The 15,373-nt window shown below is 38.9% G+C and overlaps 1 protein-coding gene across 4 annotated transcripts in view; it reads right to left on the reverse strand.

Moving 5' to 3' along the window:
- Positions 1–15,373, reverse strand: part of snrka (SNF related kinase a) — a 35,062-nt gene that overhangs the window by 3,567 nt on the left and 16,122 nt on the right. For 3 of the 4 annotated variants that reach the window (XM_041189663.1, XM_041189665.1, XM_041189662.1), the window contains exons 3-5: positions 8,890–9,031; positions 7,321–7,533; positions 3,074–3,208 (exon numbers count right to left, since the gene is read on the reverse strand). In XM_041189663.1, the coding sequence (XP_041045597.1) occupies positions 3,074–3,208; positions 7,321–7,533; positions 8,890–9,031 (490 nt within the window). The remainder of the gene's footprint in view (positions 1–3,073; positions 3,209–7,320; positions 7,534–8,889; positions 9,032–15,373) is intronic. The other variant, XM_041189666.1, reaches the window with a different exon arrangement.

The following is a 15,373-nucleotide window of genomic DNA, read 5'->3' on the forward strand; positions in this document are numbered from 1 at the left end:
ATCAAACTCTATTTACTTCCTGCACCTAAGCATATAAAATGTTTGGCACTTCACCTAATAACAATTTCCTTTTGATGGTGGCATTGGATGCTGAATGGTAGGTGTGACTAACTTACCCAATGATGAGAAAATCATTTAAGTCTTAACTCGATCTGTTGTGGTGATAATACCTGACAGATGAAGCTGGTCAAACACTGATTGGAATTCCGGACATAATTATAGTAAATTGGCTGTTGCTCCAACTAGGTGACCAGTATGCGGGTCACTTCATGAGCTGGTACAAGGTAGTGCATTCTTGAATTGGGGTTTTCACGAATGATGAGTAGCAAACCCACCGGAGAAAAGATAGGCATGCTTCTGAGAAACGATCATCTTTCAGCACAAAGTACATGCCTCAGCCGAGCTGTCTTGCACTGCAGAAACTGAGGCCATGGTAATATGTTGAATTAAGAGAGAATCTCATTAACTTTTGCAAACCTTACAGAACTATGTTAAGTTCTGCAGCAAATCTGCACTTGGAAAATAACACCTCACTCACTCAAACAGCAGTCAGAAATCCTTATGTGAAAAGTGAGCTGGTGAGAAGCTAGAGAGGCAGAACTTCATATCATCTAGGCTAAAATTGACCAATATGATTTTCTGCCTGGTAAGTCCTACACATTATATGAGCATAGCCTAACTGTACAGGCTTGAGGGGATTATATCACAATCTGGGTGGGGGCGAAAAAGACTCTCAGCAAAGACTTATCAGGCTCTTGCTTAGTCTGAGGTAATACCATACCCTCTGATTTTAGAGGTTTTCTACAGGTTTTACATTACCCATTAGCTTTTATATTCCAAACCTCGTGATAAAATCTAGAACTCCATCAGCTTTCCCTCTTAGATAACGTTACTGACCAGAGGTGCTTTCATAAATATCCCACCAACCTGTAACCACAAATCCCTCTGCTTTTCCATAGAATGCTCAATTTCAGATTTTCTTTTCTATTTCTTTATTTTACTCTAACAAGACCACCATCATTTGCATTTACTAGTTCCTATTCCCATGACCATGGAATATAAAATGGATGGTGAAATCTCTGATGCAGTCTGTCCTCCAGACAACAGTTTCAACTCTGGCCAGCATATTGAGACTTCGGGAAACCCTTAGACATAATGCAAGTCTCTGACATCAAGCTTTTAGCACTATGTATTTCCAGTGTTTCTTTGCCATCAATTGGCACCGCTGGTTTTAGCCATGGAATGACTAAGTAACAAATGACTAGATTTATTGCTTTACCAACTCAGCTAACTTGTTCTGCACAATTCAAGAAACACATGCTTCGCTATCCATTACATTATGTTTTGTGCACCCAAGCATGCGTCACATTTTAACGATCACAAGGACAAGCATCTGTTTTAGAGGCCTGCTAATGCAACTCTGGGGAAATCACCCAGGCTCCACACCACCCTACTGTGGTTGAGTGCAAACTTCCCCACTAGAAGCATAGCTGAAGCGCCTGGGAGACATAAACCAACCTGAATACCTGATGTCCAAACTCCAACTTGAATTGAAAACGTATTAGGCCCACTCTTCCTGCCTTACTGAGTGCAACAATACACCTGTCCTCTGCCCCACAGTTCCCCCACCCATCAAAACCCATCAGTAATACCATCCACCAGGCCAATAAGGACAATGATCCCCTACCAAAAAGGAAAGTTACAGGCAGGACTTCCTTGTACGCTAAACCCAAAGACCAAAAACAAAACCCTTTTAAGAAAGAAAATTGTACTTTTGTATTTTTTCTTAAAAACATCCTTGGAGCATCCTAAAGCCCTTCACTGCCACAGAACATTCTACTCAGTCTTTGCACAAGTTCTTTGACCAAGAACTCCAAAATTAATGAATTTTTTTCACAAGATCCCAATGACAGCAGATGACATAAAAGACCAGTTCATTAGTTTTGGTGACATTGATCGAGAAATAGAAGTTGGCCAGGAATTTGGAAGGATCGCCCTGCTCCTTATGACATATTTTACCTTCCCATGAATAAGGTAGGCAGTTTAATGTCTCAACTGAAAGACAGAGCCCCTTGCACTCCCTCAGTATTGCACTGAAATGTCATCTTAGATTATATAAAAAGTCCTGTGGTGGGGTTTGAATTCATTTAGGGGACAAGAGAGGCACCCCTCAAGCACTCTACAATCAAAATGCATACGTCTAGCTCTAAGTAGCTTTTAAAATAAAACACTTTGTTAAAGCAAGGGGTTTAAGAGTTATACCCTAGTTATTTCTGCAAATCGTTTAATCTCAGATACCTGTATTTGCAGGGAAGTGGATTAGCAGAGCAGGTCACTCAAAACTCTAAAAGCAGGGAGATAACTCAGGGAGAAAAGGATTCCTCGGGTGAAAACTGATTACTCAAACTTTCCTTCCCTGTGAATCCAGTGACCCTACAGTAAAAAAGAATCTTTAGTTCTTACAAAATAGCTGCTTACACTAAACTAAGCCTGGAAATATGAAAAGGCTATTGCAAACACCTTTGTGCATCTAGAATTAAATGTACTTCATCTGATCAGTCCCAGATTTTGTGACGACTATTTTAGGACAGGCTACCAAAAATATTATTTTGTGGACAGCCAGAGGAGGCAGTTTCACCAGGACTGGCAACACCCTCAAAGGGATTCATTATACACTGTGGGGCAGTGCGAGGGTATTTACTCAAAAAAGATTAACATTATAAAAGGCAAAATCCAAACAAAAGAAAAATATGTAGAATACTTTGCTCATCACAAACACATTTCCATTAAATAGCTTCAATAAAACACACCAAATGTAACCTGGTGCAGAATTTGGATAACTAATTATCACAATAATGCAGAAGTTTGTATGTGTGCGTGCTGGATTTCACATCAGCTTTTTGCAGCATTGATGACAAACTAAGTATAAAATTGGCTCCTGTAACCAGCAGGAATCCAGCAACACAAGCAGTGCATGTTTATGTTAGAGGCAAAGATTAAGAAATTTCTGTTTGAAAGTGTGTGTCTGTACTTCTAGAACTTCCATGTTAATCATCAGTCTGTTTGTCCTTACCTGAACTGAGCTTTGATATGGCTCGGACTGGGAGATCGGTTCCTGACTTCTTTTTCCTGTTTTTCCTTCAAGATCCTCTCAGCCAGCAAAAAGTAAGTGGCAGTGATGTGATTGTACTTGTTACTTTCCAGGGCCCTTAGAAAATAAAGCAAGCAGCAAAAGCACCCTTTAGTAGCTATTTAGAAAACGACATGTTTGTAATATAAACCACAAAATACTGATGGGTTTTGGTGGGTGGGGGAATTGTGGGGCATAGGACAGGTGTGTTGTTGCTCTCAGTAAGGCAGGAAGAATGGGCCTAATATGTCTTCAATTCAAACACTGTTTGCACCCTTTGTGACAAATAAATTTGAAACTGGTTAAAAAGCTGCCACTTGTTTGGAATTCCCTGCAACAAGCAATAATTATGGCACATTAATTCTACAGATGCTATGCTGATAACTGCTTATTTATAGAAATGTTATCCTATTTGCACAGAGTAGCACAAGTTCCCAAGTAATCCATCATATAAAGTGCTATTTTGCTTAAATTGAATATTACTGTATCTTGAATTCATGGTTATATTCAAACCTGACAAACTGTGACCAAAATTACAGCAGATTTTGCACTAACATAATGCTACACATGAACAAAACCTTTCTCTCCACAAGCTTTTAAATGCGGAGAAACAGTTTTTATTGCAAGTTTGTGTCAGCTTCATCAGGGAATAGGTGTTCCTTATATGAGTAAATCTCCCACCAAGTTCCACACACTAAGTCAGATGACAGGATTGTTATTCCGTGTCCTGCAGTGAGTTATTCCACCCAGGTGGCGGTATCCTTAAGGCCACAATGCCCAACTGTTGTCAATTAAACAGAACCTAAGGTTAATCAGAGTTTAATCACAGTTCTCATTGAAAAAGCTGGAAAATTTCTATCTCAGGCTGGAGATCAGAAGTGCCTAACATTAAGTCGGGGACTCCTGTCTCTTTTCCAAAGATTTCTCTCCAGTTGTAACAAAGCGATAGAGAAAATATGGAATAAATGTAATGTTTTTATACAGCGTATATTTGTCCATATTATTTATTTTCTAGACATCACATTTTGTATGAAACAATAGTATAATAGTCCTAAAAGGCCACTTCTAGGCTACATGCCAAACCCAACAAGCACATTAACTTATGAAGATTCCTGATGAAATAATTAAGTTGAGTAATTTTAATCTTCACAAGAACATAACAATTGGGAGGAGTAGGCCATTTGATTCTTCAAGTCTGCTCCACTATTCAATAAGATCATGACTGATCTAATTCTGGCCACAATTCCTCTTTCCTGCCTGCCCCCCCATAACCCTTAATTCCCTTGTTGATCTAAAATCTAACTCAGCCTTGAACATATTCAATTAGCCAGCCTCCAATGTTCTCTGGGGAAGAGAATTCCACAGACTAATGATCCTCAGGGAAAAATATAGTCTTAAGTGGCAAACTCCTAATTTTTAAAACTGTGCCCCCCTAGTTCTGGACTCCCCAAAAGGGAAACATTCTTTCAGCATCCGTTAAATCCCCGCCAGGTATTACTCATTCCAATAAGATGATCTCCGAGTCTTCTAAACTCTAATGGGAAATAGGCCAACCTGTCCAACCTTTCCTCATAAGCTGACCCCTTTATCCCAGGAGTCAGTTGAGTGAACTGTCTCCGAACTGCTTCCAATGCAATTATGTCCTTGAAGCAGACGAAAACAGTACAGGGTACTCCAGATGCAGTCTCACTAAGGCCCTATACAACTGTAGCAAATTAACCCTACTTTTATACTCAATTCCCCTTGCAAAAAACAACATTCCATTTGCCTTCCTAATCACTTGCTGTACTTGCATACTGCATTTTTGTGATTCATGTACCAGGACACCAGGTCCCTCTGTGCCACACATTTCTGTAGAGTCTCTCCATTTAAATAACATACTGCTTTTCTATTCTTCCTGCCAAAGTGGACAGGTTGATATTTTCCCACATTATAATCCATCTGCCAGATTGTTGCCCATTCACAATCTAAAGTCCCTTTGTAAACTCTTTGTCCACTTGACAACTTACTTTCCTACCTATCTTTATGTCATCAGCAAACTTAGCTACAATAAATTTGGTCCCTTCATCCAAGTCATTGATATAGATTGTAAATAGCTGAGGCCCCAGCACTGATCCATGTAGCACCCCACTAGTTACAGCTTGCCAATCTGAAAATGACTCATTTATCCCTACTCTGCTTCCTATTAGCCATCCAATCCTCTATCCATGCTAATATGTTATCCCCTACACCATGAGCTCTTATTCTGTGAAATAACCTTTGATGTGGCACCTTATTGAATGTCTTTTGGAAATCCAAGTACACCACATCAACAGGTTTCCCTTTATGCACGTTGCTCATTTCCTCCTCAAAGAACTCTAATAAATTAGTCAAACGATTTCCCTTTCACAAAACAATATTGACTCTGCCTGGTCTTATTATGATTTTCTAAATGTCCTTCTATTTTCTCTTTAATAATGGATTCTAGCATTTTCCCTGTGCAGATGTTAGGCTAACTGGCCCTCTCAGTTTCCTGCTTTCTGTCTCCCTCCTTTCTCGAATAGAGGTGTCACATCTGCAATTTCCTAATCTGCTGGGACATTTCCAGAATCTAGGGAACTTTGGAAAAATCACATTTAATGCATTTAGCTCTGCAGCCACTTCTTTTCAGACCCAAGGATGAAAGCCGTCAGGTCCGATGGATTTGTCAGACTTTAGTTTTTATAGTTTTCCTAGTACCTTTTCCCTAGTGATTGTAATTATTTTAAGTTCCTCCCTCCCTTCTGCCTCTCGATTTTTAACTATTCTTGGGTTTTTTTGTGCCTTCTACAGTGAAGCACACAAAATACCTGTTCAGTGCTTCAGCAATCTTCTTGTTTTCCATTATCAATTTCACAATCTCACCTGCTAAGGGACAAATTCTTACTTTAGTTACTCTTTTCCTTTTTAAATACTTGCAGAAAGTCTTACTACCTGTTTTAATATTGCTAGTTTCCATATACTCTAATTTCTCCCTTTTTTGGGTCGTTCTTTGCTGGTTTCTAAAAACCTGTCCAATCTTCTGACCTACCACTAATTTTCCAAAAATTGTACATTTTTTCTTTCCATTTAATACTATCATTAACTTCTTTTAGGAGCCACGGATGGTGTATCCTTTTCATAAGTCTCTTTCTTTCTTTGCTGAGAGTTATGAAATATCTCCTTAAATGTCTGCCACTGCTCCTCAACTGTCCCTATCTCTTAACCTATTTTCCCAGTTCACTTTAGTCAACTCTTTTTCATACCCTTGTAATTGCCTTTATTCAAGTTTAAGACACTAGTCTTAGGTTCACACTCATCATTGTCAAACTGAATGTGAAACTCTCATGTTTTGATCACTGTTGCCTAGAGTCTCCTTTACTATGACTTCTGCCTTCAAGGGACAGCTTCACCATAGCAGCATAATGCTATATAGTAATATGTAGTATGTCATCTACTGATATTAAACTACTAAGAACTCCCACATTATCATGTCATGAGAGAAATGTTAAACGTGCCATTACGTGTCATCTATTTATTTTCTTGCAACCGTTACATTTGAAATAAAACCAACTCTTACTTCTGGGTAAGTGGGACAGGAAACAGATACCTCTACAAACTAATTTGCCCTCCCCATCTCAGTCATGAATAAGCTGACTTATTAAATTCAGTTTTTCAGAAATATGCAGTGAACTGACAGCTAGTAAAGGATATTCAATGGAAGCCAACAACTTTATAAATTGTATTTCTGAAAGTTGATTACAATTTTAGAAAGTTGGTGAAGTTTCCCTGTCCACTCATATTTTTGTGACTCTATACCCCACTCTAGTTCTATTTTCTCATGTCTATTCAGTTGTGAATACTGGTAAATAAAGTTCATAATGGCATAACTTTTAATTTGCCCTCCCACAATTTCACATGTACGTCAACAAATATTCTGATACACGTCATTTAAATGCATTTTCGCTGCGACTGCATCTCAATAGTTTTTAATCAAAGTCTTATTAAACAGGTTATTTTCAGAAATACGCAACTCAGAAACTGAAGTTGGGTGATACAAGTGTTAAACCCATCAATGCCAGAAATTAGACAGTGCAAGTATTCTAGACAACGTGTCTATGATACACTCCAGAAAACAAAGCCGGCATTGATACACGCTTGCGTTTTGTCCACTAGGCTTTCTCTACACTTACTCAATAATGGTTTCACGGTCTGCTATTTCACCAAGCACCATGCGCTGGATAATGCCATTGTGCTCCTCCTCAGAGAGGTTCTTGTAAGAGACAAGAGGGATGTTGCACTTAGTTGCAGGTGAGGGGTCGATTCCTAGTAGCCAGGGGTGGTCCTCAATCTCTTCCAGTGAGGCTCTTCGCTTTGGATCCCTCTGCAGCATCCGATTAATAAGACTGTTGGGATAGTCATAAAATGAAACAGTTCAGAAATGTTGCCTATGACTTACGAGAAAATGGAAATACCCAAACATTGAACAGCACTGTAGATCGACCTGAAAATGGAACTAAATGTGAGGAATGCTCAGGAAAACCCCATTTGTGGAATTAACACACAAGATAGGCCAAGCCTGGGCAGTAAAATTAAACTCAAAAGAGCAGTGGAATAAAAAAGTAACATTGAGTAGAAGAACACAGTTTAATAAGTCTAGCACTTATTAAATGGCAAACTTGATATGCTGCTGTTGTGAAGATTAACACAAGAATATCACTGAACAGAAAATACTAAATTTTCAGACAGATTAAAAATGGGATTTTCCAACAGAACAGAAAAATTCTGGCAAAGACAGAACATCAGAAAATGCATTATTGCCTGTCATTTTTGGGATTAGAGGAAATATTTCATGTATATGAAAAGGCAGCTTTTCAAAATACATTAATGGGAAGAGACTCCTGAAAGTGCGACAACAAGGCAGTGTTGGAACTTTCTCATTTCCTGTTATTATTATAGAGAGCAGATGAAAAACTAGCATAATAAAACACATCGGTGCAATCAAAAGATCTTGCATGCGTCAATTTAGCAACTATTTAATATAAACAGCAAGGTAACAGGCATATTGAAAAATTAAAATAATTCCTATTTATTCATTTATGCATTTAAACCTTGAACATTTTGCTTAGCCCTTTTCTTTAAATTAAAGCCTTAATAACTTATTTAAAATGTCTGTTTTCCTTTCTAGTTGCTCCTCTCCTAACATGGATGGCTGGCTACTTGCATTGATGTTCAAACTTTACACTCACCATTGACAAACACTACACTTGAGCTGAATCATTTTATTTCAAGTTTCTCTCAGTAGTGTTGGGAATCAGGCAAAAAAAGGGGGGAACTGCAAGAAAGGGCAAGAGCAGTGATTTATGTGTACTGAATGTGGGAATCATCTCCCACATCCTCATTCCAGACATCTTCAAATTAGCCACCAGCCTAGATTCAGAACAGCTGCCCACTTTGGAGATTCTACATAAAATGGAAAAATTTGTCCAAACTGTCTATGAATCCAAGGTCCTTTATACAAGTAGGGCATAAGGTTTAACGGATATCATGAATCATGTCTAGTTGGCATCATGCAGTCTTATTTTGCCGTAAATGACCATCTTGGAACTTCTGTGCAGCTTATACCTACTTTACATATAAAGTACAGCTTTTAAAATACAGAATCTTGTTAAATACATGTATATCACTTAGAAATATTAAAGATTATACAGAAACAGCCAGCACGTAAACACCAAGTTGATAGGAATGTTGTTTCTACTTACTCCTTGCATTCTTTGGAGACACGGGATGGCACTGTATATTTGCAGTCCATGATCATAGTCAGCGTCTCACTGTCATTTGCCTCTTGAAATGGAGGTTGGCCACATACCAACATGAAAAGTATAACTCCCAGGCTCCAGATATCTGAAAAAAGAATGCAGGGGATGGAATCCCTTAAAACAGAATAATACAATGGTTACAGTACAGAAAGAAGCTATTTAGCATTATTGTCTATGCCAACTCTCTACAAAAGCAACTCAATTAGCCCCTCTCCCTGCAGCCTGCAAATTTTCTCACTTCAGATTCTTATCCAAGTCCCTTTTGAAAGCCACGATTGAATCTGTCTCCACCATAACAGTGTGGAAAAGCTTTTCAATATGTTAATTTTATTTCAATCACCAATCACTTTAAATCAGTGTCCTCTGGTCCTCGACTCTTCTGCCTGTCGGAACAGTTTCTCCCCATCTCCTCTGTTTAGACCCCTCATGAGTTTGAGCATCACTATCAAACCTTGTCTCAATTTTCTCTTTTCTAAGAACAATCTCAGCTTCGCCAATCTATCCTTGTAACTGAAGTCCCTTACCCCAAAACCATTCACATAAACATTTTGTGCAACCTCTCTAAAGTCTTCATATTCTTTCTAGAGTGTGGTGCCCAGAATTGGACACAATGCTCCAGTTGAGGCTGAACTAATGTTTTATAAAGGTTTGTCATAACCTTCTTGCTTTTGCACTCTATTTATGTCTCTATTTATTAAGACCAGGTTCCTGTATGCCTTTTTAACCACATTCTCCATCTGCCCTGCTACATTCAACGGTGTGTATACAGATATTCCCAGGTCTCTCTCCTCCTGCAACCCCTTTAGAATTGTACCTTGTATTTTATATTGCCTCTCCTTGCTGTTCCTATCAAAGTGCATCACTTCACACTTCTCCAAATTAAATTTCATCTGCCATAACTTTCTCCATATCAAAAAAAAAAATCAACCGCTCACTCCTACCATTTCCTGTCATGCAGCCTATTTGCATCCATGCTGCTACAGTTCCTTTTATTCCATAGGCTTTAGCTTTGCTGACAAGCCTGTTATGTGGCACTTTTTATAAAATCCTTTTGGAAGTACATGTACACCACATCAACCACATTACCCATGGGGAGATGGTGGCATAGTGGTAGCGTCACTGGACTAGTGATCCAGTGACCCAGGCTAATGCTCTGGGGACATTGGTTCAAGTCTACAATGGCAGCTAGTGCAATTTAAATTCAATTAATAAATCTGGAATTGAAAGCTTGTCTCACTAATGGTGACCATGAAACTACCATCGATTGTAAAAACCCATCTGGTTTACTAACGTCTTTTTGGGAAGGAAATCTGCCTTTGGGCTGGCCTACACAAGACCACATGATCATGTGGTTGACTCTTAAATGCCCTCTGAAATGCCCTCACAAGCCACTCAGTTCAAGGGCAATTAGGAATGGGCAACAAATGCTGGCCTTGCCATTGACACCCCCATCCCATGAAAGAATATATTTAAAAAACCCTTCTGAACCCTCTGATACTTCATCAAAAAACTAAAACAGTCTGCATGATGTAAAACTATAAATCTACATTTAGAAATCAAGACCAAGTTCCAACAGATATTTTGGTTCATTTGCCAAAGTCAAAAATTCTACACTTTAATTTGTGTAATATTTGCTTTGATACACATTTTGGTGATATACTGTTCTAATTGCAAACATTGTGAAATTGCTCTCTCGGTGATATGCCATTGTTCCTAATTGAGAACAGAAATTCTCAATGTTTATGATAGATGTGTTTAAATTTAAGGGCAGGGACAAATCAGTTTAGAAAATAAGCTCCCCCTTATCACCACCACCACTAGTAGTGATGGATCCATAAGCATCAATATCTCATGATAGTTCAAGCCACACACTCCACATAGAAATCAAATTTGAAAAAAATAAAACCTATAACACTGTATTGTCACAAAATTGTCCAACCATTTAAGTGGATACGGTACAAGAATTTGGACCACTCTGTGCTAACTCTTTTCTCTCTCAGGCTTTGATTTCAAGGTTTAAAGTATCTAATTCTCTCAAGTCAATTAGTGTTGCAATTCATGGAGGTGATTGGTGGTATTCACATTTAATCATTACTCCCCTGTAATTTCCAAATGAAAGGAAATGAAGGGATTGCATACAGAATGCAGTAGCTGTATAAAGGAACATGCAGTTCAACCTTCCCTCACTTCCAAGAACAAGGAACTATCAAAAGTTACCACCCTGTTTTCAAGAATGGCTGGATGAAACCCATCAGCAAATGCCCAAAGCTCCAAAGCCATATGGATGCATCCAGGATTGTAAATTTCAGAACGTTATGGACATAATTACACCTAATGCCATCCATTCTAAGTTGCTGAATCTTTAGATATTACACATGAATACTGGCATGTGTTATTGTGCCGGGGGTGGGGGGGGGGGGTGGTATTGTGGTAAGGGGAGTTGGTACTTAAGTGAATAAGCTCCACTCACCCCTGATCTTGGCTAGCACAACAGTATTGATTTTAACAGCCTGATCCTCATCTACAAATCCTTCCATAGCTTGTACCACCTAAACGTTGAAATGCTTACACCATTTTAGAACAAAATGATCAGGAGCCATCCAAGATTAGATGAAGAATTTGAACAGTTTTATGGCACTTGTCAATTTGTGAATTGTAGCTTTGAAAAACAAGAGGCTTCAGCTACTCCATTTCTGCCCTCTTGTGCCCACTGGTACTCTGCTATTTTTTTGACTCATTCACATGTAGTGAATCAATTACCCAATTGGTAACTTTAGAGATTTTGCTTCTTTCAAACAATCAATCATTAAATTTTACCCATTGGACCTTCGATACTAACATGATGTTTGACGTCAAATGAGTGATGCATTTGAAAACAACAGCAGACACATAGAAACCAAGATTTAACGAGAGCAGATATGTCAAGCTAAGCACAGAAAACCCAGATAAACACCTGATATTAATCACGCCTCAGTACTGATTTAGTTGATCATACAACCAACTCAAATCCCTCATTTATAATGTTCTATAACATTTTCAAGGTTTTATCAAAAGCCCTGAGATCAGCTGTATACTTAAGCTGCTTATCCCTGTAAAGCAAGTGGAGAAAAAAATCTCCTAAATCAAATTGTCAGCTTAAATAGGCAGTAATGTCACCCTAGCTGGTAAAGACACCTCCTCTTCAATGCAGGCAGACTTTAGTAATAAAGAGGCAATTAAAACTTTCGTTATCCATATCATAAGCTGTCAGCCTGGCTGCATTCCCACTTCCTAGTCAGAAAGTTGAGAGTTGAATCCTTACCATTGACCTAAACATACAATTTCAGCTGACACGTCAGTGCTGTGCTGAGGGAGTGCTGTACTGTTGAAGATGCTGTCTCAAGTGAGGTGTTAAAACTCCATCTGACGTAAAAATTCCTGAGTACCCTGGCTGCTGCAATGACCCGTAAATTGGCTGCTGCAATGATCAACTGGCTACACTTCAAAACGTTGCATTAGACGTAAAGAACTTCGGAATGTTACAAGGACTACATTTTTTTTTAACTTAATGGAGACATTGGGACAATGTTATCCTGACTCACCTAGCAGGAAACCGACAGGGTCGGATCAGATTCCCGTTTTACATCTCTGCGTGCCACCACTTTCACCCCTCAACTGGTTTTATTTCCTATTGGCTTCAGTAGAAGGCAAAATCAGCGGGGTGTAAAACTTAAGATAAACTAATTTGGTCATTCAAGCCTTTTCCACCAAAAAAATCAAGACTGATCTTCTACCTCAAATCCACTTCCCTCACTATCCCCATATTCTTAAATTCCCTTAGAGTTCAAAAATCTATTGATGTCAGTCTTCAACATACTCATTGATTCAGCATTCACAGCTCTCTGGGGTAGAAGTTCCAAGTGTTCACAATCCTTAAGAAATTTCTCCTTATCTCAGTCCAAAATGCCTTATTCTGAGACCATGATCCCTAGTCCTAAATTCACCAACCAGGGATTCATCTTCCCTATCAAGCCCCTTGAGAATTGTGTGTGTTTTAATGTGGAGCCCGATTCAGTTCTGTTTCCCACAGTGCTGATTAGGTTAAAATTAGTCCCCTTATCTCTTGTCTGTGCGTAAGAGTAATTTGATACTTGTATAAAGTAAGGGAGCTAGCCTTCAGATTTAGATAGAAAACTAACAGTCCTTTCCCACAAGGTATTTAGTCAACAATAACGGCTTCAGGCTGTTGGCCTCAGTCTGTAGAGATTCTTCAAATATCACCATAACTCTTGGTACCTACCCTTTTAGCACAGCAGTGGAAGATCTACAGTTACATAATTCATTCATATGTACACACCCAACACCAGACTTCCAATGCAATTCTCAGTCACGACAGGAAATTCCCCCGGGGTACAGTGGACACGCTTTGGGGTGTCAAGGTCAAACATTCCCACCAACTTGGGTAAGTCTCTGGCCTATGACCAACTAAAATGGAGAAAGCTCTGCTCGGAAGGCACCAAACAAATCAAGAGACTTCACCAGGGACATGCAGAGAAGAAATCAAGACATCAGAGACAGCTCATAAACCTCCAAACAACTCAACTACCTGACTCTTCAAGCACTACCTGTTCCACACATTGCAGAGTCTCCAGATCACACATTTGACTTATCAGCCATCTCAGAACCCATCAAACCTTAGTGGAAGCAATCCTGAGGGACTGCCTGAGGACAGTTACACAGGTTTTCACACTCCTTCCAAACAATATACAAGATTGGAAGATAAGTACAGTCTTTCCAATGAAACAAAAGTCCACTCATGTGGATGTAAAGAGTTCATGAGACTAATCAAAGAGCAGGGGAGTTCTCCCTGGTGCCCTGGCCAATATTTATCCTTCAACCAACATCACTCAAGCACAGATTATCTGATTTTTAAAAATCGCATTGCTGTTTGTGGGATCTTTGAGTGCAAGTTGGCTGCCACGTTTTCCAACATTACAAAATCAGCTATACTTTATAAGTACCTCATTGGCTTAAAGCACTCGAAATCCTGAGGCACTATATAAATGCAAGTCTTTGTTTTCTTTCATTAGATGGAAAAGGATAATGAGGCTTGGAACATGGATGAGGCTCATTTAAGTTTGAATTCTAGTTTAGATTGAGCACAATTGCATGAGGTAATCGCATCTTTAAAACATTTAGGAATAAGAATTGAAAATGTTGGATTACACCAGCCTGTTAGCCTCTGTAACGAGGGAGGAAATAGGGTCTATGCCAGAAATATTAGCCTTTGTTAGGACTGGATCATTTTATAGAACTGAAGAAAGTAAAGATGGGGGGATAAAAAGAAATCAGTCTGAAGATAATAGCATTAACTACTATCATAATGTAGCAGGTAATCAGCTTAACAGCCTGAATATCTTATATAAAACAATATTTAATGTTATACTGTATAAAAATTGCCTCAGACAGTGGAAAGGCATTATAAAGCCCAAGGAGGTAGGGGAAGACAGAAGACAGGTTAAAATAAGTCCATTATGGAAAGGAATGAAGTGGAAATCTTCTATTTTATGTGCTGAGTCATAAGTATAGGTTATATACTTAAACCATCTAATGTACTTACGTGAAAGGTACATACAGCTCCAAGACGGGTTTTCCCAGATACTGCCAAGGAACAGTCTTTATAACATATACCTAAAAGGTACCCCCAGAGTGGAGGAGCATCAACTGTCAAAGTGCCATGCAGCTGCCCCCCGTCACCCCTCTCAAAGACAGGTAATTAGATTGAATGTGCTACAGTGTCCTCCTACCATTAAACTATTTGTATTGGTATTGTCACTGGACTTTTCACTTCTCCAAGTACTTAACTTTCGCAGGTCTCAGCTCAATCAAATATTTCAATCTCACTTTTGTCCAAATGAAGATCAAGTTTCAAAGAAAAAAGGAGGAAACTTGACACCAAATTGGCTTGGACTCAAAAAGAAATACGATAATGTAGAGGGTTCAGCAATAAAGGCAACATGTTATCTGCAGCAAGGGAAATCAAATAGGTTTAATACACCTGTTTTGATGAAATTTCTGCACTAAAAACAGCTCAAAGGTGATTTCACATAGGAGCTTCATTCTTCCCACATGCTACAAAATCAGAAATCCGTATGATAAAAGCTACATCTTTCCTCCTCGAGTAATTTAGGTTGGTTAGAAGGTCAAAACAGTGCGGGGTGAATCTTGCAACTTGCTTTGAGGAGTAGCACTGTAACTGCTGCACAATAGTGGAATTATATATTCCTTAAAAAGGTCAGAAATGATGAGATCATTTCATCAAATCTAAAGGCACACAGAGACAAAGTTGTTTCTTTAAAAAAAATCATTCACAGGATATGCATGTGGCTGGCATTTATTGTCTGTCCCTAAACAACTGAGTGGCTTGCTGGGCAATTTCAGAGGGCAA

The sequence above is a fragment of the Carcharodon carcharias genome, chromosome 6 (assembly GCF_017639515.1).
Source record: "Carcharodon carcharias isolate sCarCar2 chromosome 6, sCarCar2.pri, whole genome shotgun sequence".
Taxonomy (NCBI): Eukaryota; Metazoa; Chordata; class Chondrichthyes; order Lamniformes; family Lamnidae; genus Carcharodon; species Carcharodon carcharias.